This window comes from Aythya fuligula, chromosome 16 (genome assembly GCF_009819795.1).
Source record: "Aythya fuligula isolate bAytFul2 chromosome 16, bAytFul2.pri, whole genome shotgun sequence".
Taxonomy (NCBI): Eukaryota; Metazoa; Chordata; class Aves; order Anseriformes; family Anatidae; genus Aythya; species Aythya fuligula.
The window spans coordinates 14,581,566-14,609,494 of NC_045574.1; the positions used below are offsets into that span (position 1 = coordinate 14,581,566).

The 27,929-nt window shown below is 59.6% G+C and overlaps 1 protein-coding gene across 4 annotated transcripts; it reads left to right on the forward strand.

Moving 5' to 3' along the window:
- Nucleotides 1–1,556: 1,556 nt before the first annotated feature.
- ZNF512B (zinc finger protein 512B) lies at nt 1,557–27,192 on the forward strand. Of its 4 annotated transcripts, none has more exons than XM_032198602.1 (17): nt 1,557–1,628; nt 5,494–5,616; nt 8,587–8,666; nt 9,299–9,427; nt 9,734–9,906; nt 10,081–10,334; nt 11,046–11,117; nt 12,536–12,670; nt 13,767–13,891; nt 16,342–16,434; nt 17,276–17,374; nt 18,094–18,381; nt 18,972–19,163; nt 23,726–23,827; nt 24,866–24,928; nt 26,372–26,470; nt 26,787–27,192. In XM_032198602.1, exons 2-17 carry the CDS (start codon nt 5,496–5,498, stop codon nt 27,081–27,083), a joined length of 2,322 nt encoding a protein of 773 aa, XP_032054493.1. In that variant the 5' UTR covers nt 1,557–1,628; nt 5,494–5,495; the 3' UTR covers nt 27,084–27,192. The 4 variants fall into 4 exon arrangements, with proteins under 4 accessions (XP_032054493.1, XP_032054496.1, XP_032054495.1 ...); XM_032198605.1 differs by having other exon boundaries at nt 18,094–18,264; XM_032198603.1 differs by lacking the exon at nt 1,557–1,628 and adding an exon at nt 2,211–2,613.
- The last annotated feature ends 737 nt before the right edge of the window (nt 27,193–27,929 follow it).

Consider the following 27,929-nt stretch of genomic DNA (forward strand, 5'->3'; position numbering starts at 1 on the left):
CGCAGGCAGGCCGCTGGCTGGGAAGCGGAGCTCCCTCGGATGCGCCGCGTTTCGTACAAAGGAGGTGGGCTGTGCCTTTCCCTCCCACCCCGCTGCTCACCCTCTGCTCCGCTGATAATAATACCTAGCAATTACACAAAGCTTTACATGCTCTCCGCAGACATTAATTAAGCTCTTTCCCCTCAACGGAGACAAAGAGGGGAACCGGGGAGGGGGAAATCCCAGCTTGCGTTTTAGTGCTGCGATGGTGCGGCGCGGCCGGACCCTGCTCGCACAGGCTGGTGTTCAGCGGTGGCACCGAGGAGCCGCATGCCTGAAGGGGCTTGGATCTGTTATGGGACCACGCCACGGTGCCAGAGACAGCAGGAGAGACGTGCCTGGGAGCACAGCTCGGCTGCAAGGTGCTCGTCACCTTCCCCGTGAGCTGGGGATGGCTTCGTGGGGTCCCTGCTCCGTAAAAACGGCGCTGGGAAATCCCCGTCCTGCCGGGCAGAGCGGTGTTTTGCAGCCTTTTGAACCCAAAGACTGCGGCTGCTCGTCCACGTGGCCTTGGGGACAGGGGAAATGGAGCAGGAACGGAGCCAGAAGCCTCGTCATGTGCTGCTGGTCCGTGCCCAGAGCTGTCTCGGTGATGTGTGACGACGGGCACGGGAAGACTGGGGGCAGCCCTGGAGATGATGGACACACCGGGCTTCAACCCCACGTGGCGAAATTTGTCGGATTTCCCCCTGATTTGTGGGCAGACACTGAGACGGCGGCACTGCCACCAGCCCCGTGGGGTGACACGGAGCTGGGAAAACCGGGGGGAAAGCTTCGTGTGCCGGGGGCTTCGTGTGTGGGGTGGGTGCTTAAAGCCTCAGGGGACGTTTCGATGTAGAGCTTGGGGCTATGGTTTAGTGGAGGACTGTTGGTGTTAGGACAGAGGTTGGGCTCGATGATCGTGGGGTCTCTTCCAACCTCGAAATTCGGTGTGATTCTGGGTGACGCTCAGCGGCACCGCTCCCACAACCCAAACCAGTTTCTAACTGGGATGGTCCCAGTGGGTGTGCTGGGTGCGTGACAACACATTTTGGGGCCTCCAGCACCAACTTTGGCCATAAAAATGAGGCCGAGTGAGGCTGTGTCCCCCTGACGGGTCGGTACCGGACCCCTTTGGTGGTGCCAGCCCCCACCACAGGCACTCGAGGCGCACCCTCGGGTGCCCCCCACCACCCACCGGGGAGGCACCGGGGGGCACCGGGGGGCACCGTGAGGAGGCCTCAGAGGGCCTGGAAGCCTCCCCGCCCCCTGAGGGCACCGGGACAGCACCGGGGCCTCCTTTTAACCCCCTCCGGGTGTCCCGGAGCCATGAGGGGGGCGCTCCCCGGGGCCCGCCCTACCGGGGCGGCGCCGCCACCGCCACCGCCACCCTCTCCCGCCCCGTGGCCGCGGCCCGGTGGCGGAGCCAGGCGAGAAACCGGGGACCGAAAGCGGGGGCTGGGGAAAAGCGCATGAGCCGCGGAGGAGCCGTGAGGGGCGGTGAGGGGAGGCGGCGGCGGCGGCGGCGGGCGGGGAGCTCGGCACCGGAGCTCGGCTCCGCGGCTGGCGGCTCGCCGGGGAGCCCCGCAGCCGAAGGGGCGGCCGCCGAGGTAAGCACCGGGCTGGGGAAGGCCAAGGCTCCGGCTTCACGGTTGGGCTCCCGGCTTCACGGTGCAGCTCCGGTTCCCGGCTCCGCTGCGGCCAAAGCTCGGCTCCGGTGCGGGGATCCCCGGTTCCAGCCCCCCCCCCCCCCCCCCCCCCGCTCTCCTCCCGCCGCAGCCCCGTCGCCATTTTGCCTCTCGCTTCCCCTAGCGGGGAGCGCGGCTCGGCCCCGCTTTTGGGGCCGTTTTTTTGGGGTCCCCCCCGGTCCCCAAAGCCCTCAGGGTGGGCACCGAAGGGGGAGGTGGCCCCTCAGGGACCGGGGGGGTGAAGGGGATGAGGGGGGGGGTGGGATGTGGGGGGGGTGCAGCGGGGTGGGATGGGGATGGGGCAGGGGGTGCTGAGGGGACGGGGAGGGGGTGACGGGGTGACAGGGGGATGGGGTGGCAGGAGGAGGGGGGACAAGGGGTGGGGAGGGGACAGGAGGGTGGCATCGGCCTCAGGGGGTGAAAGGTGGTGGCACAGAGGGGTGACAGGCGACGGGACGGCTCAGAGAGGTGACAGGGGACAGGGGGACAGGGGACAGGGGACAGGGGACAGGACAGCCCAGAGAAGTGACAACAGGGGACACAACAGCCCAACGAGGTGACAAGGGGACAGGACAGCCCAGTGAGGTGACCGGGGGACACGACAGCCCAATGAGGTGACAACAGGGGACAGGATGGCTCAGTGAGGTGACAAGGGACAGAACAGCCCAGAGAAGTGACAACAGGGGACAGGACAGCCCAACAAGGTGACAATAAGGGACAGGACAGCCCAGAGAGGTGACAGGGGGACAGGACAGCCCAGCGAGGTGACAACAAGGGACAGAACAACCCAACAAGGTGACAACAGGGGACAGGACAGCCCAACGAGGGGACAGGACAGCCCAGAGAAGTGACAACAAGGGACAGGACAGCCCAGCGAGGTGACAAGGGGACAGGACAGCCCAGTGAGGTGACAGCACCCGTGTCCTCTCACTCCGAGGATGCCCAGAGCACGAGGACACCCCGGTCACCGCCACGGCCACCCGCTGCCCCTCCATCACCCTGTCCCCACGTCCCCTGCTTGTCACCGGGGCAGGGTGGTGGCTCCGTCCAGGCTTTGAGGCCGAGCAGATTTGGGGACGGAGCCGCCGCTGCTGCTCATTGTCTGCTGTTTTTTTGGTTTTTTTTTTGTGTGTGTGTGTTTTTTATTTATTTTTTTATGTGTGTGTGCGCGCTTTCCCCATTTGCTTTTGTGCCCGAGGATGGGCGAGGGGGGGGAGGGACTTGCTGAACGCGTTCCCGACAGAAACTTTAAACCATCAAAAAAAGCTGCGCCCACGCCCAGAAAGAGGCGCTCTGGCTGCAACGCCACCAGTTTTCTGCTGCTTTTTCCTCGGGGGGCTGAAGGACCCCGAGGGGGACGTCCCCTGATGCGTGGCTCTGTCCCAAAAGAGCTCTTGGCCCCGCAGAGCAGGGCTCTGGGCGGCCGTCCTGCCCCGTTTAGGGCTGTGTCACCCAGCGGGTGCCGGGCAGGTATTTTTATGTGGATTTCCGTCCTCGTCTCCAGTTTGTGCCGAATTTCCCAGCACGGGAAGTCCCCAGCACGGGGACGCTGCTGTCCCCGCTGAAGCCCAGCAGAGAAACGTGCGTGGGACGGGTTCCCAAACTTCCCTCCTCACCCTCCAGCACCACGTGCTTCCTCCCCGTTACCTCGTGAGGCTCTGCAGCTTTCCTCCTTGCTCATCCCGTGCTGGCTCTTACGTTGGCACTCTGTTTTTTTGTGTTTTTTTGTTTTTTTTTTTTTCCCCGGATGCTGGAGCGGGGATGCTTAAAAAAACGCCGCCGCTAACTTCTGCGCCAGGTACCCAAAGGAGAGCTGGAAGCTCGATCTGCGGAGCTGCTGCAGCAGCCGGGTCGGTGCTCAGGGTGCCCTCGGCTGCTGTGGGGTCAGCCCCGCTTTTCCCCGTGCGCCCTCGCAGTCGGACCCACCAGGATCTGCTCCCCCGTCCCCAGCTGCAGGAGGGTTTTCACCAAAACGCAAGGAAATGGCGGCAAGGCTCGCGGAGCGGGCCGGTGTCTGCTCTCAGCGTGCCTTCCTCAAAACCCAGTGAGAAGTTTGGACGTGGTGGGAAACAATGGGGCTGATTCCTGCTCTCCGCCTCTGGGGCAATTCCTCCGGGAGCCCTGGGGTTGTGGCGGTGGCCGGGGAGCGGAGCTGGGCTCTCGCCGAGTGGTTTTTTTTTTGCTTTTATTTTTCGTGTAGTCAAAAAAATAAGAGGAGGGGGAGAAAAAATAATCAAAGTAGTGTTTGGTGTGGAAAGCAAAGAAGTTTAAAACCCCCGAAGCTGGCCAGAAAGGACCCCGTTGAGGGGACAGGGAGGAAGGATGAGCTGCGGGAGCAGGGCATGAACCAGTAGCTCCTGGACGCGAGCAGGACGTCGGTGCCGTGGACCACAGCGGGGTTTTCCCCAAGATTGGCTCTTCTTCAGCTTCCATTTAGCTGGGATCTCTCAGATCTTTTATTTCTGCGAGCAAGGAATTTTATTTCTCGACTGCGAGGATGGCCTGGGGGTGGCAGGAGGTGGCAGGGGAGGATGGGGACAGCTTTGTCCCCGGTGGCGCGCACGTGGAGGAGCCGTTTTGGGGAGGGAGCCGCAGCTCCCAGCCAGCCAAAACGAGCTGAATAAACGATTCCTGAGTGCAGGAATCCAGAGAACCTGTTTTCAAGGCTGGGCTTTCCCGTTTGATCTGCTTCACCTCTGGGCCCGTGCAGAGCACCAGATATTTGTCACCGGCCGCGCACGTGCTGGGAGGGGACGTGCTGGCTGAGCACCGGAGTCGATTTCCCAGCTCCGGGGATGGACACAGCCCTGGTGGGGAGCAGGGCTCGCTCCCGAGGATCTGGTGGCCTCGTTGCAGAGTTCTGGGGCACTTTTTTCCCCCTGAGCAGTGCTGCTCCTCGTCAGCACGGATCCGCAGACGTCTGGCGGGGAGGAAGCGCCGCGGCAGCCGGCACCCACGGGTGCAAGCAGGTGGTGGGCTCAGGGGCGTGAAGATGGGCCCGGGAATGAAGAAACAAGAACGAATGAAGCGCTGTGGGACTAAAACCTGTCCTCACTCTGTCTGGAGCCTCGTTGTGTCCCCGTTAACCAGAGCACGGCAAGGTTTGGGCTCGATGTCTCGGGGTGCTTGAGAGGAGCTTGGGCGAGAAGCGGCCACTCCACGGCCTTCGTCCCGGCACGGCTGGAGTCGAGGGGTGTCCTGCTGCCTGCTGCCCTTGGGAGCAAGCTTGGGCCTTCTGCGATGATTTCTGATGTTCATTATTTCCAGAGAAGCCAAATTGAATTATTAATACGGAAAATTTAGATAACATTAACAATCCTCGGTTTATAACGGTTTCCCATTAATAAGGAAAATTGGAAATTTATCACTACATCTGCTCATTAAAACTCACTATTTTTTTTTTATTTTTTTTATTTTTTTTTGCCTTTTGGTGTCTTCAATGAAAGCGGAGAAATAAACGAGGAGGAAAAGCCATTTATTCGTTGCTTCCCCCGACGGAGCCAGCCCGTAATTTTTAATAAAATCTTGGCTGTTGCACGCGGAGAGGGAAGCAGCCGATAATGAAAGCAGGTTCTCGACCATGTCTGTGGCTTTGCTCAGCCGCGCAACGAACACTCAGAAACCTGCCCCGCTTCTCCCCTTGGTGGGAACGCTCCAGCCGTGGGACACTTTCCCTCATTTCCCTCCCTGCCTCCTTTCCAGCAGCTCCCCTCGCCTTTCCCACGTGTCGTTCGCGGCGCCGAGGGGCCCCGTGCGTGAATCCTAACCCGTCCCTTGCTCCTTGCAGAGATGGCGGATCCCTACACCTGCAAAGGGGGAAGGAAAACGGCAGGATCCACCAAACCCGCTGCCAGCAAAGAAAGCAGGACAGACACGAGGATAAACCCCCCGGCGGAGCTCCCCAAGCTCGGTAAGGACCTGACCTTTATTTCCACAGGGCGGAGGGGCCGGGCTCTCCCTTTAGAGGTCTCTCCCTCTAAAGGAACACGTGCCAGTCTAACGAGCCGGGTGTCTCGCCCTCTATTTGTCACGTCGGGGAGCCGAGTGCTACATGAAAAGGCTGGAAAGGCTTGAAAGGAGCACAGAGCATCCGCTGCCTCCCGTGTCGCGCCCCCCCAGGAGGTTGCTCGCCGCCGCACCAGCCCTGGGGGACCCTCGTGCTGAGGGCTGTCGCGCTGATGGATGGCTGATTGCTCTATCCTGGAATCCCGGAGCCCGAGGAGATTTTTCTCCTGTCTCTTTCCGCCGGGTAAATCCGCTCTGTGATGCTGAGAGGCTCTCGGAGCTCCTCAACGTCGCGGGGTGCAGCTTCAGGGCGCTCTGTGCCAGGGCGAATTTGGCTCAGCGCAGGCTGGGGAGGAAGGAGCCTCTCCTGCGGTTGCTTTGCTGACCCCACATGGCCAGGGCAGGGCAGGGAGTGCACTTTCTGTGCTGTGCTTTCGGTCTTGCTCCAAAGAAACCCTAAATCTCTTGGCGAGAGCCATCCCCAGTCCCCGTTTTTAAAGAGCGCGCCGGTCCCACCTTGCTGACACAGCACGACCCGCTGCAGGGGGACACAGCCACGGTGCCAGCCCCGAAAATACCCTCAGAATCAGGTTTGTGCCTTTTAGGAGTGCCTGGAAAGGCCGGGGTTCAGCAGCCAGCATGCTGTGGTGCCTGCTGCATGCCAGCACGGCGCACCGTGGCACACCACGGCTCACCACAGCGACCGCAGGCGTCGTGCTGGAAAAGGAGAAGCGTTTTCTGTTCCTCCTGCTTGCTCTCCCTGCCTGCCCTCGCTGACCCCAGCCAGCAGCTGATCGCAGAGGGCACTGGGAGGTGCCTTGCCTGGAAGCTGTCATGAACTTGTCTGGCTTGAAGCGTCCCCAAAAGTTTTGAGACTTGGGGAAGGTGTTAAAAGGAGAGGAGAGCCTGAGCGAGCTGTGGCTGCAGGCGTGCCAAGCTTCTGGATGGGGGTGTGCTCTTCCTGCTGCTCTGGGATCTTTGGAATTCGGGCTAGTTTGAAGCATTTAAGAGAGAAAGCAGGAAAAAAAAAGGGGAGGAATAGCAGGGAGCAGCAGTGCTGGGAGCCACCTCTTGCAGGCCTTCATGGCTAGCGGAGTTCCCAGGGGGTGCAGGAGCTCCAAATGACGCCTCCGTGGCTCTCAAAGCGAAGCGAACCAGCTGGCCGGACTTCACAGGGCTGGAAAGAAATGAGGAAATTGTCTTGCTTTTTGCCATTTTACCCCTGGCTGCTGGGGCAGGAGGCGTGAAAAAAAAGGAGAGAGTTGGATGTTTTTGGCAGCGCCTCTGTAGGTAACTGGCCGGCTTTGTGTTTAATCTCTCTCACTTGTTCAGAAATCCTGGGCTGGCTTCTGAGCGCAGCCAGCCACAGGCTCGGAGCCGAGCTGCGGTTCCTCGGGAGCTTGGGGGGGGATTGCCGGCTCGGCTTCCAGCCCCTTTTTATCTGATTCTCGCCAGGAAAGCCCTCTCAGATCTCGGTGTGAATGTTCTGCATGGCTCAGAGCTCTGGGTTAGCCCTCAGCCCTCAGCCTCGGGAGCTTTGCAGCAACACCTCCACCACCAGCCACCCTCTCCTGCGGCCACGCCGCTGCTGTGAGCGCTCGCTGCGTGCACCCAGAGGAGGAGTTTGCTGCCACCAGGCACTTGTCATTCCCCTCAGTCGTTGCTTTTGCTTCCCTCTTTCGAGCTGTGCCAACGAGAGCTTGTGCACGAGGATTTGTGCCTGCCCCAGGATGGAGCAGGGTTAAAAACGTGGCCCGGGAACCGGTGCCCTTCCCTTGGCCAGGGTGGTGGCTTTGGCACGGCTGCAGCCAAGCCACGAACCAAGCCAGAAGACCTGGCAGAAATCTGCCAGTGCTGTTCCCTGCGCTCCCCTCCCCTCGGCTCTGCTGCCTGACCTGTATTTTCAGAAATTGCCCTGATTTGGAATGTTTCTCCTAGCGATTCTTAGGCTGGGGAATCAGAGCACGACGGAGGGACCGGGCGGCACGCAGCACCCACGGTGCCGGCACCACGAACGCCTCCAGGTCCCCAGGGCAGCAAACAGCACGCTGGAAATAACCAAAGCAGCAGATTGCTGAGGTTGGCAGCCCTCTGCAAGCCTCCAGGGGAGGCTGCTTGTGGCCAAACTGGGCTCGCAGGGACCCGGCGTGGTGGCCGTGGTGGCTTCGTGTGCTCGCCGCCCCGGCGTGGGGCTGCACCCAAGGGAGCAGGTGAAAAACCTGCAAAACCCAAGCGGCCAGCAGAGCGAGAGCTGCAGGTGAGGTAGGAAGCATTCGGCACCTGCCAGAGCTCTCCTGAGCCTGGCGGGGTTGTGAGCGGGCTGCCAGGTCTCTGGTGATGGAGACGAACCCGAGCATGTCTCTGGGGTGCCTGGAAATCATCCCAATAAACAGATCCTGTGCCCAAAAACACTTTTGTGCAGAAGCAGCATGAGTGAACATGGCAAAAAGGCCCGGCTGCTGGCTCCGAGCAGGCTGTGCTGGGTTTTATGGGGCCATGTTTCCATCTGTAGGATCCCCCAGCAAAGGGGCCGGGGGATTTCTGTGCCCAGCCCCTGCCCCAGACGGATTTCTTTTGCTAAGGAAGGCTTTCTTCCGACCCCAGTGGAAGTGTGGTTTTCCAAAGCAAGCCCCAGCTGTGCTGCAACTGCTCCGCTTTGCTTCTGCGATTAAAAGGAGAAGGGTCAAAAAAAAAAAAAACAGCCAAAAAACAGGAGAAGCTGGGCACAGCCATCTCCTGTACGGGTGCCTGCAGGTACCAGGCTGTGCTCCGAGCCGTGGGGAAGCTGCAATCCCCTTCCCGAGGGGAATCTGCACCCCCGGCAGGGCAGCCTGGGGCTGGGGCAGCGGGTGACGAGCACCGTGTCTGTTTGCAGGAAATGCGACCAGTGACAAAACCGAGGGCAAGAAGAAAGGACGACCCAAGGCGGAGAACCAGGCGCTGAAGGACATCCCGGTAAGACCTCGCGCTCCCTGGCTCCGGATCCGACCCCAGCCCCTGGTTTGCTCCCCAAAGTTTGCTGCACTGCCCACCACAGCCAGCCCCGCTCTTCAGAGCAGTATTTTCCTCAGCTCAGCAAGATTTCAGCCCCTCTGTCCCCTCCGTGGGGGTGCACGGCATCACCCAGCACCCCACAAAACCCTGGTGGGGATCAGGACCCTCCACAAACCTCCCCTTCCCCGTGTCGTTCCCAGATAAGCTCTCGCAGCCGCCTCGGGTTTGGCTGATGATTAGAGAGCACGAGGGGCTGGTTGATTTATTCCCCCGAGAATTGTGCAGTTTCATTTCCAGCGTGGACAACGCGCCGAGCAGTTTGTCAGGAGAGCGTGGGCACTGGGGGGGGGGGGGTGGTGATTTACCGACCGGATGAAATGTGGGGTGGTTAAATCACCCGGGCGGCTTCTGGCCTGATTTATTTTCCCCAGCCTGGCTGGGAGCAAGGTAAATGCTCAGGAGGAACTACCAGGCTGCAGAAAAAGCAGCTCTGGGTGGTGGGCAGAGGTCCCACGTGTGACCCCAGCCCTCCGGACACAGCCAGGGAACGGGAAACTTCTCACTCAGCCACGTTTCTCTTCTCTCCTTCCCAGCTCCCCCTGATGAACCAGTGGAAGGACGAATTCAAAGCCCACTCCAGGGTGAAATGCCCCAACTCCGGCTGCTGGCTGGAGTTCCCCAGCATTTACGGCTTGAAGTACCACTACCAGCGCTGCCAAGGGGTAAGGAGACCTGAGGGCTGCGTGTCCCTCCTGGCGGCCAACTTTTCCGTTACTGCCTGCAGGTAAAGCTCCTCTCGGGCTGCAAACCCCAGGAGAAACCTGAGATGAAGACGGGGAGGGCACAAACGGGTTGGGGACGGTGTGAGGTGCACACAGGGGGGACCAAGGGCCCTGCAGCGCAGCAGGACCTGGAGCCTGGAGGGAGTTTGGACCATCGGGAAGGGTTGGGAGTCCCTGCACCAGAAAAATCTTGGCCCTTTTGTGGCCTAACACCTCTGCCTGCCTGTCTCTCCTCGCCCTGCGCAGGGTGCGATCTCGGAGAAGCTGACCTACTCGTGCTCCTACTGCGAAGCCGCCTTCACCTCCAAAACCCAGCTAGAAAAGCATCGCCTCTGGAATCACCTGGACCGGCCGGTGCCAAGCAGCAAAGCAGAAAACAAAGTGCAGAAAGCCCTTGGGAAGAGCGGCGGCAAGAAAAGGTAGCAGGCTGCGGCCGGGCTGCGTGGTGGTGGCACCCGGCCGGCTGGGAGCCGGGAGGAGGGCGGCGTCCCCACCTCCATCCCCGCCATCCGGGCCAGGGAGTGGGGGAGAGGTGTCAGGGACATCTTGCCTTTCAAGCCCTCTTTAAACGAGCCCTCTGTGCTTTGCCCTAGAGCTGCTGAGAGTTCAGCTTGCCCCACCATCCATCCCAAACAGGCAAAGACGGAAAAAGCCGCGGCCCAGGAGCGCGCCGAGAACGGCGAGTGCCCGGCGGAGAGCCGCGAGAGCAAGGAGTTTCAGATCGCGGCGGCCGAGGCGATCGCGGCTGCCACCCCCACGGCCAAATCCTCCAGCGGCAAGGACGCCGGGCAGCAGGGGGGCAGCCAGGCCTCGCTGCAGGAGGAAGACCCCGAGAGGATGAAGCACAGTAAGATTAGAGCCCGGGGCTGTGCTGGGTCGGGGAACCCGGGAAGGGTTGGGGCTCTGCTTGCTCCGAAGCTTTTCTCTCTGAAGCCTTTTTTCCACATCCTGAGAATTTGCCCCCACGGGTTCTTGCTTTGAACTCCACTGGGAGTTTAAAAAAAAAAAAAAAAAAAGGGTTGCAGCTGTGGCAGGGATATTTCCATAGGGCCCCTCGGCTGGAAATGGGTTGAATTACCTGCGGCGCAGCACGCTGCTCTGTCAGCTCATCCGTCCTGAGCCGGGGTGATTGGCAAACACATTTTCCTTGCTTATGGGGAGTGAGGAGTCTCTGTTAGCACTGCCTGAGCCCTGCTTATCCATCAGAGCATGGGTTTACACTGCTTGCAGCTCCAAAGTGAACCAGCAACAAATACCTTAGCTCGTGAGGGTGGGGAAACCACGAGGCTCTTGGCACCGGGCAGAGCCATGCCTGCAGTCGCTGAATTGGCCCTGGGTACCGTTATTCCTTCTAGTTTTGTGGTGTTAGTGGCTGCTGGGCTGCTTGTTTCATTCAGCACCCCCTTTTATTTCATCGTGGTGAAGGCCGCCTTGGGATTTCCCTCTGCCTGTTCCTGACACTGAGTGTGCGCACCCCTGGCCCCGGGACTGCTGAAAAGCACCCAGCAGTATGGGTATTTAACCAAATCTCTCTCTCTGTTTCTCTCTTTTGAGTCAGGAAGGAAACAGAAAACTCCTAAGAAGTTTACGGGGGAGCAGCCATCCATCTCGGGGACGTTTGGACTGAAAGGTAACGCGGGATGGCCGTGGGCAGCTGTAGGGTCGTAACTTCTCCCTGCCACACTTCAGGCAAGCCCCTTCCCCAAGAGCCCTCCCCGTGGTGGAGGTAACGTGGGAGCCCCCCGGGCCACGGGAACCTCTCTCTGGAGGATTTGATGCCTTGTGGAGATGACTTTAGGAAAATGCCATCATCCCACAGGCCGGCTCAAACTGTGGTCACGCTAAAGCCAGGTGGATAAAGGTGTCAAAAGGGAACTGCGGGGCAGTAGCACTGCTGGCACTGATCACAACCCCGTCTGCTCTGCTCAGGAACCCAGTCCTGAGAATGAGGAAAGAGGGGGAAGGACGTGGTAAAGGCCACAACACAAAAAGAATGAGCTTTTTACACCAGGGAGCCATGAGACAGGCAAACGCTGGCCTGGGATGCCACGGTATTTCCCGTGGAGCTGCGAGGGATTTCTGCTGCTTAGGGAGGCTGGGTGACGCATCCATCCCTCAGACTGTCTCAGAGCTGGTCGCCCACATGACAGAAAATGAATTCGGGGGGGAAGAGCCCTGTTCCCGGGGTGTTTGCTGAGAGGAGGCTCGGGAGGTGGCTGCTTCAGCCTGGCAGAGCTGTGTGGGACCGTGGCCACGCTCCCTCTGCACACCCAGCGGGGTGTGGAGGGAGGAAACCTGCAGCACCCCAGCATGAGAGCAGCTGGATTCGTGCTGCCTCTGAAATTTGTTCAACTGGGGGAATTAAACATGGGCTTCCAGGCGCTGGAGGAGAGGCACTGATGGCTCTGAAGGAATTAAACACGCTCAGCAGAGAGCAGACAGGATGTGGGCGCTGCGATTTCCTGGCCTCTGCCTCCTGGGAAGGCTGGGGTCGTTTTCCTTAAGTTCCCCACAGGGGCACCTCTGCAGACTGAAATATCTGCTGCGGGTTCCTCGTGAATAAGCTGGTCCCCCTGTGACCTTCTGCCTCCAACAGAGTGAGACAGAGCTGGCGTTTGCCTGCGTCCCCTGGTTCAACATGCAGTTTGTGACACCACAAGGCAGTCACTCCCCAAAGACAAGGGTGCCACCGGTGTCACAGGATGCTGTCTGTGTGTGCACAGAGAGCCCTGCCTTCAAATCCCTCTCCCAGCCCATCATTTCCCAGCCTCTCTGCTTTGCAGGCAGCTCGAGAATGGTGCCAGCAGCCCAGGGGGTTCCTCTTCCCTCTCTTTCTGTCCTTCCTCACCTCCCCAGCAGCCAGCAGGATGGGGAGAGGCCTGCATCCATCATGACGGCTGTGCACAGAGCCCTTGTGGGATGAGACCTTGTGGGATCTGGTGTCTGGGATCCCAGTTTGCCCAGTTTTCTACGAGGGATCCCTGCTGAATGCAGATTGGTCTGATGGTATGGAATCAAGTGCTGAATAAGCATCCCTTCTTTCTTCAGGTCTTGTCAAAGCAGAGGACAAGGCAAAAGCCCATCGAGCCAAGAAGCTGGAGGGGAGCACCAACGTGGAGGAGCTGAAAAAGAAAACTCCGGGAGCTGGTGTGAAGAAGGAAGCAGCTGCACATCTACCAGCAGGTAGGGCTGGTGGAGGCAGATGGGAGGCAGCAGCTCTGCCTGCAGCCTGGCTGCTTGCTGCCTCGGTCCTGTTCTCTGTGCTGAGCCTGCACGAGCCCCACTTCCACAGTTTGTGGAAGCAGGAGCTGAAAACAGCACGAGAAATAGATGCAGGCAGCTCCTTCCCTTTTTGAGGTGCAGCATAAAAACACTGCTGACCGTAAAACGTTGCTGCAGTCACAGCTGACATCCTGAAAGGGGTGTCCCAGCTCTGCTTCACCGTGAGGACAGATCAGCTTCCTGCAAGTGCTGGGAGCTGGCAGCCAAATCCTGGGTCCACCTGGCTTTAGTGTGACCACGGTTTGGGCCAGCCTGTGGGATGATGGCATTTTCCAAACGTCGTCCCCACAAATGACACTGGGTGTGTGTAATTCTAACGATGATTGTTTCTTCGTGGAGCCTCCGGGCTGCAGCCTGCATCCTAGCCCAGGTTGCTGGCTTTCCCTGGGAGTTCTGACAGCAGGAGGAGCGCAGGATGTAGAAGATAAACACAGCTGCAACGCCTTGTGCTGGTTTCAGATTCAAATAAATGACTCTCTGATCTCCCAGCCATGCAAACGCTTCCAAATAAACAGCCTTGGAGGATTTCATTCAGCCCGGGCTTCCCTTGCTGGAAACCTGGTGTCGTTCTGAGAACGCGGCGTGAACTCTGGACCTGGGAACACGTTTTGGTCACGTGGCTCTTTTTATTTGGGGTGGTTTTTTTTAAGCTGGTCACAGCCATTCAAACAAACACACGCCTGGAAGCCAGCGCTCCCCTAGCTGACCGTGTGTCTGCTGGGAAGAGAAATGCCAAGGAAGCTTTCCAGGCACGCGTCCGGATGGAGCCGAGGCGCTCACCTTTGTTTCCCTCCCTCTCACTGTTTTTTTTTGGCAGGGGGGAGTTATTCCAAGCAGGGCAAGTTCAGGTGGCCAGGGGCATGGTGATATTTTAACTCTGCAAGATACCAGCAGGGGAATAACAAAGGGCTGCTCTCTGCTGAACAGTCCCGGCGGTTCTTGTCTCTGGCTGGGTGTCACACCTCCCTTCTCCTCTCCTCTCCTCTCCTCTCCCCAGCAAATCCCGAGGACCAGTGGCAGCGGGAGATCAGCGAGAAGGGGGAAGTTGCCTGTCCAACCTGCAGCGTGATAACCAGGAAAACTGTCGTTGGGCTCAAAAAGCACATGGACGTCTGTCAGAAAGTAAGGGCTTGCTGTATTCAGTGACACCTTTGGATTTTGGAAGGCAATGGCCACGTGCATGCGCTGCTCACAAACCATATTGGTACTTCTCAAAGCAGTTCTGGGCTGTGGCTGATAGAGCTCTTGCTAGTCATCTTCAGAGAGCTGCTGCCTCCCTTTGTTTCAAACACAGAGAGGAATTTGGACACCTAATTCTCATCAATTCTGAATTCCCTTTGTGGTCTGGGCCCTTTGTCCCCGCGTACCCAGCCGAGTCAGTTATTTCTAGCAGCTAAATGAATAGTTTTAAGGCCGGAGAGATTGCTGGGGTTGTCTCTTAATCTGTCCTCCTCCAGAGACCTGGCTGTGGGGTTTCGCTGCGTGCCATGCCTTGCATCGGGCCAGATAAATTGTGGTTGAATGAGAGCACGTCTCAGAGAGACACCGAGCTTGGATGTGCTGCGGGCAGACTGTCGCGATGCAGGAGTTCAGTAATGGCACAGTGAAAAATTGTCCCTCTGCCACAGCGCCATCCGTCAGAGCAAAGGATTACATCTTCAGCTGTCACCTGGCATGCTGCAGAGCCACTGCCACAGAAAGCCAAGGTGGGATCGATGCCTCCCACTTTGAAAATACATGGCTCGGCTTTGATTCCACATTCATTTTCTGTCAGTGCCTCCTCAGCCTTTGCCTCCCTCTTTATCCAGCAGCGAGAGGCTATTTATCCCTTCCAAACCCTGCGTTACATCGATGCTGGGCAGGATCCTGCCTCCACTAGCGTCCTGGCTTCGGTGGAGGGGGGATCTTGGCCATCAGCTCCCTCATCTCCTGTGCTTTCTGAGCGGCTCCCTCGCCAGGCAGGCTCCGCGTGGGCTGCGAGGCCAGCCAGCCCCCCGAGTGCAAATCTGCGCGAGCCGTCAGGCCTGTCTTCCCCTCTATAAATAGGCCTGTGGGTGTTCAGCCAAGCAATCGGGGCTCGCACAGCCTGCCAAGCTCACGACAAAGCAGAGTTAGCGTGGCCTCGAGTCACGCCTGCCCGGGAGGACGTGCCTGCCTCTCCCTCTGCAGCAGCAGAAGCGCTGGTCCCAGTGGGCACGCCGGCTCCAGCTGTAGGAGCAGGTGTGTTCTTCCCTTTCCCACGAGGTTTAGTCCCTTCTGGGTGGCCGTGCCACTTCGGGAGCTAAATAGCTTCACAGAGCAGCCTGTGGCCTGGCAAGGACAGTCCTCAGACTCGGGGTGTGTGGCTGCAGGTCCACCCCTCAGCTGCATCTCTGCAGGGAGCCTGCAGCAGGTTTTACTCTCAGGATGCTCCCATCAGAAGTGACCCCGCAGCACAGGCACCCTCTCTGCTCGCTCTCTGTTTAGTGATTGAAGTATTTCTTAGCTGGGCAATGGGAAAAGGATGTGCAGACTCCAGAAATTCTTGTAAAACAGCCGAAATTGGGTCCTGCTTTCCTTGCTCACGCCTGTTGTCGCTGAGCAGTCTGCCCTTTTCCGTAGGTTTTAGAAAGGAAATAAAGGATAGGGATGGCTGCAACATCCTTGAGCAAAAAGGAGATGAGGGCAGGTGTATCCTCCCAGCATCCCAGCTGGAAGAGCTTGGCAGGACAGGAACGTTTGATGTCCTTCAGTGTTAACCAGAGTGATATAAACCCCATGTTGGCTGGCACTGGCATCTGGTGAGTCCAGGAGCTTTCAGCACCCACCTCGTTAGGATGCTGCTGGGGTCTAGAACAGGATTAACCCATCAGAGCACAGGTACGAGTGGTCATTCCCAGTTAGCTGCTGTGAGTTTATTCATCATTTTCCAAGAGTTCTAGGAGAAGGAAGGATTCACAGCTCCATCTGCATCCCCTCCCCAGCTTCTAGGCCAGACTTGAGGGAACGGGCAGTGGTGAGAGTGGCGCAGCACCCGGGCAGGAAGAGCAGGAACAGCCGTGGCCATCCCAGCACCATCCTGTCCCACCAGACATCCTGTCTCCTGGTGCTCGGAGCGTTCACCTCCTGAGTCAATAAATTCTTGTACCAGCCCCAGCAAAAGCCATCATCTGCATCTCGATTCCAAGCAGCCCAGGTGCCCATAAAGCACGTCGTATTCCAGCATCTGTCCTGGGTAGCAGGGCGCAGAGCACAATCCGCTGACGGGCCGGTAGATCAAAGCTGCTTCTCTGTCCTAACCCTCTAATGGGAAGACTAAGACACCATTTGCAGATGTTTCCAGCCAGTGGGGCTTGAAATCTGCACCCACAATGGAATATTTTCCAAAAACTGGGGTATATCCAGGCCAACACAGAGAAAACCGAGCGGCAGGCTCAGATGGGGTGGGGGGACACGGGTGCTGAGTTGCCTGCTGAGTCCCACCAGGGGGAACTGACGCAGCAGCAGCTGCCCCCGGGGCTCGGTGAGGAGCAGCCCTCGGAAACCTGAAGGTGTTGGCAGCCCCCGTGATGATTTGCTTCTGATTCCTCCAGCTGCAGGACGCCTTGAAGTGTCAACACTGCAAAAAGCAGTTCAAGTCCAAAGCTGGGCTGAATTACCACACCATGGCTGAACACGTCAGCAAGGTAAGAGGGCTGCGGAGCTCTCACCTCACACCTCGTTTCTCCTCTCTCCCCAAAGATGCAGATGCAGAAGATGAAGCAATCGGCAGCTCGCTTTCCTTTGTCTTTTCAAAGGAGGGATCCCCACGACCGCAGTAGCCTTCCCCCGTCCTTGCCGAGCAAAGCCCTGCGTCCCCAGGCAGCTGGTTAGCTTCGTGTTCACCCCTGAGCGTAGAGCAGAGAGCTGGAAAAACAAAACAGGATTTCCAAGCCCAGAACGGGGGAAGGTTCAGTGAGTGCGGTGAGGCGGCTTTCGAGGGGCAAAGCTCTGTTTCCAACCCTGTGCCCACAAATCCGGGATGGATGGGTGCTGCTTTGCACAAATCTCCAAATCCCACGTGTTGCTCTCCACCATCCACGTGAGAAGGAGCCACAAAATTTGCCACGAACAAAATCTGGCAGGCAGCGATTTAGGTGCTGCTCTTAAAAACCCGATCGTGTACGCCTCTGAGACAGCAGGGCGAGGCAGAACCCTCTCTCTCCATGACCCGTGTTTACCAGTTGTGACTTGTCCTTTACCTGCGCACTCATCTCCCGCTCTTTGGCCTGGCTGGTGACTTCTCTGTGCAGGAACTGCTCGTGGATTTCTCGGTTCGCCCTTTGGGTGCAGCCACGGGAAATGCGTGAGCAAAGCTGGCGTTTAGCAGCGAAACCACGGAGCAGTGGGAGACCCAGCTTGCCTAAGGCGAGGTTTGCAGCCCGCCCGGGGCAGCTGCTGCGAGGCAGGGCTTTACCACCCACTCCTGGCACAGAGGACATGAGTAAATGGTTGACTCTGTCGCTTCTGTTACTTCCTTGTTTCCAGCCTGTGCCTGTGGAAACCGCTGGACTTGGTGAACAGGAAGAGCGGGAAAGGCTGAGGAAAGTGCTAAAGCAGATGGGAAAACTGAAATGCCCCAATGAGGTACAAGAACGATTCCTGTTTCTTGTTCTGTGAAAAGGTGGAAGGAGTGAGCCCCGAGGCAGAGGGGATGCGTGCTCTCCTGGCACCCCTCGGTGCGCCCTCCACTTCTCACACCGCTCCCCCTTAGCTCAGCTCTCCGTGTCCCCGTCCCCGTCCCCGTCCCGCTAGCTCTTAGGGCCGTCCTAGCAGCAGGGTGGCAGCAGGGCAGGGTGAGGAGGGCCGCAGGCCGAGCTCAGCCTCTCCAACCCAAAAAAGGGGCACGGAGCTGCCGTGGGCCCCTTGCACAGAGCGTAAACCCAACCGAACCGCGCCGGAACGGTGCCCAGCCGCTTGCAGACGAGTCACGAGCAGGTAACGGGGGCGTGTGGCTGAGGTTTGTCTCTGCAGGTGGTTTGCTGGCTGCGTGGGGCACTTGGCAACCCGTGCCCGCCGCGCTCGCTGCTCCCTGCCTGCCGTCTGTCCGGCCGGGGAGCCTTGGCCGTGTGTCAGAGCAGGGCAGGTAGCTCAGGGGGATCGGGGGCTGCTCCCTCTGCCTCTCCGTGTCACCTCCGTGGGCACGGGGCAGCCAGAGGGGAGTGGAGCTGTTGGTCCCCTGCGTGTCGGAGGGGTTTGCAGAGCAGGACGCGTTCCTGCCGTGCCCGGAGCAGCGGCACCGGGACCGTTTCATCCCGAAATCACAGCCCTCCCTCACCCTTCTCTTCTCCCCTTTTTCTCCCCAGGGCTGCGCGGCCAACTTCTCCAGCTTGATGGGCTACCAGTACCACCAGAAACGCTGCGGCAAGCAGCTCGCCGAGGCCGACAAGCCCATCTTCAGCTGCCCACACTGCGGCAAGAAGTACAAATCCAAGGCTGGCCACGATTACCATGTGCGGTCAGAACACCCGGCCTCGGTGAGCCCCCCGGACACCTCCGCAGCCCGAGGAACGGGGCCAGCCCTCCCTGTAGGGGACTGCAGAGCTGCAGAGCCTGTGGGCAGGACCGAACCGGGCAGGGCCGGGCCGGGCAAGGCAGGTGCAGACGTCGGACTGATGTTGTTTTCTCCTTTTTCGTCACCTCACGCGTGCGTTGTCGCTTGCAGTGTAGGTGGGGAACGGGCGACAGCCCCCTTTGCCCATCCCCAAAAAGCAGGGAGCTGTATTGAAGCGAGGGGAGTGGCGGGCGGTGTTCCCCAGCACCCGTGGGGCTGCCCAGCTGTGCTCCAGCCAAAAAAAAATAAGATCAGATCACTCCTCCAGCAGCCAGCAAGCGCCGGCTGCTCGCCACCGCTGGGGGTGGCAGGATGTGTCCCTGGGGAGCATCCTCTGTGCTGTTGATCCCTCCTGACAGTGCATCCGACTCTAATAACCCCATAAATCTAATAAATTGAGACTTTTATACACGTGGGAAGTCCGGGAGTGGGAAAGGACACGATCAGCTCAGTGCTTGGGCTCTGTGGTTGTGGGAGGAGGCGGGCGTGCGCCTGGGGTCCCCGTGCTGGGGTGCTGCTGTCCCTGCACACAGCAGGTCTGCAAACAGCCCAAACCTGAGTATCCCCATCCCTGGGCTGTGGAGAGCTCTCCCCTTCTCCCCTAGTCATAATTCTTGTCTCTTTTTGCAGCCTCCAGAGGAGCCAGAGGTGAAGCCAGAGCCCAGCCCCGTGGAGGATTTTGAAAGGACCCCAAGCGGCCGCATCCGTCGCACGTCGGCTCAGGTGGCCGTCTTCCACCTGCAGGAGATAGCAGAGGATGAGCTCGCCAGGGACTGGACCAAGCGGAGGATGAAGGACGACCTGGTACCCGAAACAAAGCGGGTAAGAGGCTTTTACTTCTCCTCACTTTGAGCTATTCGTGCGCAGACAGCCCGGCACGGCAGCGGGGCCCCAGGTGGCCGAGGCCTCGCGTTCTCGTGTTCGGTGTGTGCAGTGAATTAGCAGGGATGGCAGATTTCTTTCTGAAGAAATTTGGCTGAGCCCCGGAGCTGCTTCCATGACCTGGAGGCTCCATACAAGCAGTGGGGAGATCAGGATCTGGCCCCGAGGATGTCACGAAGGAAGGTGTGTTGTCTGTGGCAAGGTGAAGGCTGACAAGCGAGGAGCACACACAGAGAGCAGGTCAGGTCTAAAACAATCACCTCGTCGGAGAGCAAGGACTCCCCAGGCAGAATTTCATCCCTTCCATCTCTCCTGCTTCATTTCTGGGAGGCTCTTCCCAGGAGGAGAGGCGTTGTGCTCTCTTCTCCCACTCGGTATTTGCATTCCTCTTTTCCTCCTTGCTCTTGACTTTGGGTATTTTGTGGCTGAGCTGAGGGAGGGGCCCGGCCAGCATGCCCATGTGCAGGCCGGCACACAAAGACCTCGGAAAGGTTCCAGCTCCTGGCACAACAGCTCCATGAACTTCCCTTTGTGTTTTTTTACGAGACGTTTCTTGTGTTCGTGGTCTAATTGTTCAAATTGAACGCGTGAGCTCCATCCCAGCGCTAAGAAAACCGAATTGCTGCGAGGTTGGTGGCAGCAGATTGGCGTCGAAGATGAGAAGTGGGGAGCAAGCCCAGCTCCCAGGTGCCAGGCGAGGCTTTTGGGCTGGAGAACAAGGACCTCGAGCCCTCTGTTGGCCCCAGCTGCACCCGGTTTCGCTGCAGAGATGAATTCAGAGGTCAGAGCGCGGTGAGTGGACGTGTGTGGAGCTGTGAGAGTTTATCTGTGGGTGCATCTCGCCTTGACAACATGCTGAAATCTCATCTGCTCCTGAATTCCCCCTCTGCTCTGAATGGGCTTCAGGCAGGGGGCAGCATCTCAGCACCCCTGCGCGTCGCCCGGTGCTCCTGCTGAGCACCCCCACGGTGCTCGTCCTTCCCAGGGAGCGGGCACTGGGGCTGCAAAGAGACAAATCCTGCTTAACCGTGAGAAGAAGAAGAAGTTTCCACCCTTTGGAGCACGCTGCTGAGCCCGCAGGCCCCTTCCCTGCCTTGGAGGTGAGATGTCAGGGGTCGGTGGCAGATTGCAGCCGCACCTCGCAGCAACACCGAGGGATTTGCAGGGCCCCAGAGGGTACCAGTGCTCCCAGTTCCAGCCAGTACCGCACTGGGAGCACCCATCCTGCTCACCGTTTGGTTCAGAGCAGGACCTGCTCTGTCCCCGAGCTCTCCAGCGACACGCCACGGCCCCAGCAGCCCGCGGAGACGCTGAGGGAGGCGATGAAGAAAGCCACCCCCTGCTCCGTCCTTCTCCAAGCAGCCAAGCTCTTCCTCGGGGGAGGGCGTGCAGCTCCTTTGGCAGCTCCTTTGGCAGCATCCTGCCTCTCCCAAATCTCCTCCGGGTGCCCCCCTGCAGCCCCCCCACCACATTGTGCCCACCGTGGCCGTGCCGCAGCCGGCCCTGGCCGGGCTGGGACGCTGCTTTGGGATCCCGTTGGTGGCCCGTGGTGGGACGCCTTCGCCTTCCCCCCCGGGAGGATGGATTCCTTCTCACCAAAGCCATGGCATCAGAATAAACGATTGCTGCTCGGATCCCAGGCCTTGCAATGCCTTCCTTCTGCGCTAACCAGATCCAGCACTTCTAAATATACACTGGAGCCTGATTTTCTCGCTCCGATCTTTATTTGCCTCTGGATAAGCTGAACCAGATGAGGGATTTCACAACGGCCGCTTGCTGAGGATGTCAGATTGGGGAAGGGCACACACCCCTGCTGCTTTTCTGGGAAAAAATCTCCTCTCCAGAAGCTCCGTGAAGATGCTGCCAATCCCCCCGGCCCTCCTCCGGCCTTTGCTGGAGCCAGCCCCTACCTGCAGCAAGGCCCAGCTCTGCCTCGGTGCCTTCAGCCTTTGGGTAGGGGAACCCCATGGTGGAGGGAAACAGCCTCCTAGAGCGGAGGAAAGAGGCAAGGAGGGAGAAAACACCTTGGAAATCCGGCTGTGTGATGGGCTGATGCCTTCACTGCTCCCCCGTGGAGCAGCTTGTGCTCCTGGAGCTTTTTTTTTTGTCTTGTTCTGCCACGAGCCCAGCTCCAGCCGGGTACCACGGCCCTTCCTGCTCTCTCCAGCACTTTTTGGGGAAATGTTTGCTTTCCTGCCTGCTCCTGGGGGTCTGCATGGTGCTGGGGACCCGGCTGCTGTCCTGCAGGAGCAGGGAGAGGGGAGCTGAGCCCAACAGGGGCTGGGATGGACGGGGAGCTCGCAGCAAAGCGCTGGCACGCACCAGTCAGCGAGCTCGAGGGCAGAAGTCATCCGCGGGCTTGAGTTTTTTTTAAGAAAACCCCACGTTGGGAGTGGAATGCATTCCCAGACCAGAAAAATCTGGCTCGGGTCTGTCCCCCAACACAATGGCCCAGCCATCTGGGCAGAAACCGGCAAGTCCTGGAGCCAGGCTGAGCCCCGAGGACTCGGCTCAGCGGTGGCCGAGCTGGCTGCTAGCAGGGGGCTCAGGTGAGGACCCCCCGGGACCGTTCCCCGTGCCCTGCCCTCGCTCAGGAGCCCGGCCACAGCTCCTGGCTTTGCCTCCCGGGTGAAATCAGCTGCATTTTGCACGGGGCAGGACCACGGAGAGGTCAGAGGGCTGTGCCGAGGTGTTGGCGTGCGTGGTTCTCCTTTGCTGCGATGTATTTTGGGGAAGGGGACAGCGGAGAGGATCGAAATCTGCAAGTTAAGGAAATAAAACCACCCGTCACAGAAAAGGAGCCTTCCCAGCCCGGCATCCTTCGACTGTTCCGAGGAAGATGGGCCGCGGCCAAACCCGGTTGTAGCTCTTTTAATGATCTGGCCCCGAAGATTTTCACTTACAGGCTGTTTGAGGAAAATAAATGGAAGAAAATAAAATATTCCATGCCTGGGGCTCCTGCTTAATAGAGACATAAAGATGGCTTTGACATTCCCAGAACCGCAGCGCCCCGGGAAGACATGGGATTTGCATGTCATTGTGCAGTGCCTGCTGGAGCAGAGCGGGGAGGGATTTATTTTATTTTATTTTATTTTATTTTTTCTTTTTTTCCCCGGAGTGGGAAGCCGGAGCAGCAGAACCCGCATCTCTGAACATCCCCCCCCCGCCTCCTCCCCGGGGACACGCAGGGGGAGAGGGTTGTTGCCGGGGCTGCTTGCGGTTCCCATTAATGTTTGCTCGTTCATGGGATTGATTGGCTTTTAATTAAGGAGGCCGCTTGGCATCCCCGGCTCTCGGTATCAATGGCAAGAAAAAGCCTCCTGGGTTCTCCCCTGGAGGTGGCATCGCCTTCCCCGGGCAGGGGAGGACGGGGGCGGGCGGTGGATGCCCCCATCCCAGCGCTTCAAAGGGCTCTGCTGGCATCCTGGTGGCCGCGAGGCGTGACGGAGGAGCAGCACGCCGGGGCTTGGGGGATTTTTCCACATCCGTCCTCACCAGCGTCCCTTCCGCAAGTCCCTTTGCCCCTGCCCTTCGTGTGGAGCCTCTCTCCTCCCTCCTCCAGCTGAGGGGGGCACCGGGGGGGCCTTTTGTGGTTGGCGTGAAACGCCCGGGGGCATGTTTTGAAGGAACAGCCTGGTTTTTGCACCTCTCTGCAAGTGTTTTTTGAGCCTGCTCCGTCTCCACTGAGCAAAGTTACGTTGATGTGCTGGAGGAGCCCCCGTCCCCAAAGCCTCACGGGTCCCACCGAGAAAACGAGGGTTTGGGGAGGCGAGCAGCACCCCGTGGTCCTCGCCCAGCTCCTGCCTGCATCGTGGCATGGCCGAGGGCAGCTCCAGCTGCAGGAGGAGCAGCCCCGTGCGCCCTGGTGGCAGCAGCCCTGCAGGTAGGGCCCCGCGCCCCACGGAGGCGTTTGCGTGGGCTGAACGCTCAGAAACGGAGCTGGAAGAGGCCAGCCCGCTAAGCTAACCCTCCGAGTCGCTAATAAAGCTGTAATTAAAAGCACTTGGAAGGAGCAGCGCTGCCAGAAGGAGAGGCAGAGAGGCGAGAGGCTCTCATTGTTCGACGGGGCTGCGCCCGGTAACCGGTGGGAGGCAGCCACGGGGGCTCTTCCAGCTGGGCTCTGTCCCCTCTGCCCAGCGTGCGGGTCACAAAATGTGGCCGAGGGGCTGCTCCGAGACGAGGCCTGGCCCCGAGCAGCCGTGGGGAGCGCGCCCCAGGATCTAGAACCTTCTCTCGTGGCTCTGCCTGGAGGTGGCCGCGGTTCCTGCCCCGTGCCGTCCCCACCGCCCCCCGTTCCCGCTGCCCCTTGGCTCTCCAGGAGAGCCACCCCCGTGCTGCTCAGTGCCCAGGGGAGAGGACATCCTCGGGGGAAGCTTCCCTGCTCGTTTTTGACCCTAATTCACTTCTCTGGGGGGAACGGGGGGGAGTCCAACCCCGTTTGGAGAGCAGGGGCTCCCCCCCGGGACAGGGCCGCTCTGCTAACGCCTTCCCCTTGTTCACAGCTCAACTACACCCGGCCGGGACTTCCCAAGCTCAACCCGAGGCTGCTGGAAAACTGGAAGAACGAAGTGAAGGAGAAAGGACACATCAACTGCCCCAACAACGTAAGGACCGCTTCTCCTCTCCTGCTTTCACCCCACGAGGGGAATTTTTTGGGGGCAGAAACCCCCAGTTCTTTAAGTTCCCGGGCACCGAGGCTGCGGCAGTTTTGTTGCTGCTCAGCCCCGGGTTTGAGCTGCTCTCCCCACGCAGCGTGGGCTGGAAACACGTCCCCTGCCAGGGCTCTCGAGCACGTGGGGGGGCTCGGAAATCACCCCCCAGGTCCTGGGTGCTGGTGGGAGGCAGGTTTTGGAGCTCCCCAAAAGCTGGGGCTGCTTTTGGGGAGCTCTGGCACCAGCACAGGGCGAAGGCTGCGTGCTCTGTGCCTAGGAGGCCCTTTTTGCCCAGAACCTGCTTTTCCCAGAGTAAAGCCGGGGCTGGTTTTAAGTCGTTTTGGGTATTTTCGTGCGTGTTTTTTTTATTTTATTTTTATTTTTTAAGCGCTGGGATAGGCAAAGGCCTCCGGGACGTGGTGTGTGTGCTTCATCTCGCTGTAAAACAGCCTTGGCCTGAGCTCGCAGGGAGGTGAACTCCACCCTCGTGCTGGGCCGTTGATTTATAACATGAAACAAAGCCTCAGCAATGGGAATTTTGAGCGGGGCTGTTACCACAAGGCCGGGGGAGACGCACTGGCTAATGAATGTCACACACACAGGCGCTTTGAAAAGACGTTGCTCAGAAACTGGTCATGCCGCTGCCCTGGTGATTTCCCTTCTCCGTTAAGCGTCTGCTGTGGCTCCAAGAACTCCTGTAGCCCAGCAGGGCCTCCTGACTGCTCGCAAATGGACGTTTTCCACGGAGACGTTGAGGGGAGACTTTTTTTTTCCAGCCCGTTGCAGGGGGAACGCGGCCACATGGCTCCCATTAGCTCTAATAGGAAACGTGTGCCCAGAGCCCTCGGCGTCTCGCACAGCATTAACCTCCCGCTGCTCCGCCTGGACCCGTGGCCTCGCTGGCCCAGCGGGCTCCTGGCCACGGGCTAGAGGAAGGCCTGGAGACGAGGGCAAAAGGTGGCCAACCCTCCTGTGTTTCTTTTCCCGCAGTGCTGCGAAGCCATCTACTCCAGCGTCTCGGGGTTGAAAGCTCACCTGGCCAACTGCACCAAGGTAGGTCCTGCCTCCTCTCGCACCTTGGGCTCGGAGGTGGGCTTGGGCTTGTCCTTTCGGAAGAAGCAGGCCAAGGGACAAAATATAAAAAAAAAAAATAAAAAAGGACGTGGGTTAAAGGATGGCGACCCGGGCGGGATCAACCCCCCAGCCCTGCGTACCCAAAAGTGGCGAGGCTGCAGCCCAGCGGGCGTCGCGGAGAGCTTTTATCTCCTGGAGGAAAACCCTTGCCTGAGCCAACGTCTGACCCAAGGACAACCCGCAGCAGCCCCTGCACAGCTCCTGCAGCCCCTGATTTAGTCGCAGCTGTGGCCAGCACCGCTGGGAGCCCTGCAGAGACCTCAGGGCTGCGGGCAGGCAGAGCGGTGGCACTGCCGAGCGCCGGGGGGCCGCGGTGGCCTGCAGCCCCCACAGGAGGAGGGCTCGGGAGCTCAGCGTAGGTCCCTCGCCTTGGAACGGGGTGAGCTCGTAAAGCTTTCTGCCCTGAAACGTTTCCAGCTGCAGCTTGCGTTGAACGCAGCTTCCAGGAGGCAGCTCCAACGCACACCCCACGGTTATTAAAAACACAACCTCCCGCACGAGCTGGAACATCAGCCCCTAATGAGATCAGTTCGAAAATGGGCTGCAGAGACCCGGCAGAAGAAGCAGGATTTACACAGGATAAAAGTGCAAGCGCAGGAGGCTCCGGCAGCTCCTTTGCGAGCTCGCAGACCCGGGCACCCAGCAGCAAATGGTTTCTGAGCGAAAACCAGGCGTTTTCTGGCTGGTTCTGTTGTCGCTGCTCTGGTGCCTGTGCACAGAAGGTAGCCAGGGCCTGCGGGATCATTTTCCCTAAATGCACAGCTGCGTTGCCCACGAGAGGCAAGCCTGGCGTAGCCCACGCTGCAGCTCCCTGTCCTTGGTGGGGCTCGAGGAGCCGAGCTGATTTTTGCAGGAGGGTTTACGGAGCCGGGCCTGCCCCTCTCCAAAACGCACGAGCTGTCCCGCTGCAGATTTACAGCCCGGAGCCAGCCAGGGAGAAATTCCCAGCGAGCGATGTCTGCGTGGCCCGAGGGGGCCATCCATCAACCCCTTGTCAATAAGAGAACACATTTATCCCCCCCCCCCTCTGGGTGATCAGTCACCCCCAGGAGGGCTGTGCCGACAGGAACCCAGCGGTAGCCGCAGCTCTTTGACAGCCTCAGAGGGCAGCGAGGTGAGGCTGGGGGGCGTAAATTAGCCGAGGGCTCGGTCCCTGTAGATCACAGCTCTGCTGACAGCGAGGGAACGGGGGCGTGCGGCCCCACACGGTGTCTGCGCAGCCCCGCAGCCGCCCTGGGTAACGCAGGGGCAGCGAAATTGGGCGCTGGCTGTGCCCCGCGAGCCTGCAGGACCCGAAATTTGGAGGCTCGGGGAGCTCTGGGCTCTGCCCTGGGGCTGCCCGCCGGTGCTGTGTCTTTGCAGGGGGACCACTCGGTGGGCAAGTACCGCTGCCTCCTCTGCCAGAAGGAGTTCAGCTCCGAGAGCGGGGTCAAGTACCACATCATCAAGGCTCACTCGGAGGTAAGGAAGCAGCTGGGGCTGCTCCGGGGCCCTGCTGCCACGCGCCCGCGCTCGGTTTGCCCCTCTCCAGCCCCTTAAATCTGCCCGCAGCAGCTCCCATCAGCATCAGCCTCGTTGGGACAGCCTCAGGGCAAGGCACGGAGCTGCTGTGCCAGCCTGGGGGGGGCCTCAGTGCTCAAAAACCTCCAGGGAGGTGATGCCAAAAGGCATGGGGCAGCTGGGGCTTGGGAAAAGGGGGCGAGAGAGCCTGCTCTGTGGGGCTGCTGGGGCCGAGGCAGGTCCCTAACCAGCCCCCGTTATCACCCCGTGGATGCAGAACTGGTTCCGAACCGCCGCCGAGGCCAGCCGGAAAAAGAAAAGCAGGGAGCAGCTTTCATCCAGCAAGGAGGAGAAAAAGAAAAGCACAAACGGGAAGAAAAGGGGGAGAAAACCCAAGGAGAGGCCTCCGGAAATATCCCCCAAAGGCAAAGAGAGCCTGGCGGCAAAGACTAATCACAAGAAAAGCCCCGAGCACTGGGAGGGCTCCCGCTGCAGCCCCGCCGGGGACGAGCGCGTCCCCAAACCCCCGAGCCAGCACCGCAAGGGGGGGGGCAGCAAGGTGCCCGAAAAATGAGAGCTCAGAGACTCCTCCGCGAGGATTCACGGATTCGTTTACAGCCCAGGGTAACAGGGTGAGGTTGAAAGGGGGGGGGGGGGGGGGGGGGCTGCTCCCGGTTTTCTGTCCCCCCTCTTTTCCCTTCCTCTTCCCCCACTCCCTCCACCCATCCGCTCAGCCCCCCTCCCTTCCCCCCTTTTTACAAAAAAAGGAAAAAAAAAAAAAAAAAAGAGACGGAAAATAGCGATTAACCACTTTAAGCAAATCATGGACCTTGTTTCACACTGGAAAGCAAACAGGACCGAGCAAGCTGGACCCTTCTCACCCCCCCCTACCCATGTACATACCCCCCCCACAACCCCTCCAGCCCAACGGGGCCCTGCTGCCGTCCCCCCCCCCCGTGTCCCCCTGCCTTCCCTTCTCCCCCCCTGTGTGAAACTGGTGACGCTTGAGCGAAAGAAAAGTGCAATAGCAGCAGGGCCCCGGTGCACGGGGTCGCTCTGCGCCCTGCCGGGGGGCTCACCCCGAGCCCCCCCTTGCCCTTATCGAAGCCTTTTTGTGGCCGCAGCCCCCCCTCGGGGGGCGACGTTCCCAAAGATGCTGGACCCGTGGGGTGGGAAGGGACTGGGGGGGACAGCAGGGTGCTGGGGGGGACCTGGTGGCACTTTGCCCGCAGCGGGGGGCTGCCCCGTGGTGCCTCCAAGCGAGGGCTGTAGGGTTTTTTTTGTCATATTATAGGGAAGGAGCGGGGAGGTGGCACGGAGCAGGGACCCTTGGGTGCTGCCGGGTGCAGGAGGGGGCTCCGGAGGTGCTGAGCACCCACAGACCCCTGGATGGAGATGGGAGAGGGGTTGTGGGTTTAAG

Bases quoted from the DNA above. Each gene is read 5' to 3' on its own strand.
- ZNF512B (XM_032198602.1), top strand. From the start codon at position 5,496: ATGGCGGATCCCTACACCTGCAAAGGGGGAAGGAAAACGGCAGGATCC. The intron at 10,335-11,045 runs GTAAGATTAGAG...CTTTTGAGTCAG, and splicing joins CCCCGAGAGGATGAAGCACA to GAAGGAAACAGAAAACTCCT. The intron at 19,164-23,725 runs GTAAGAGGCTTT...CCTTGTTCACAG, and splicing joins TGGTACCCGAAACAAAGCGG to CTCAACTACACCCGGCCGGG.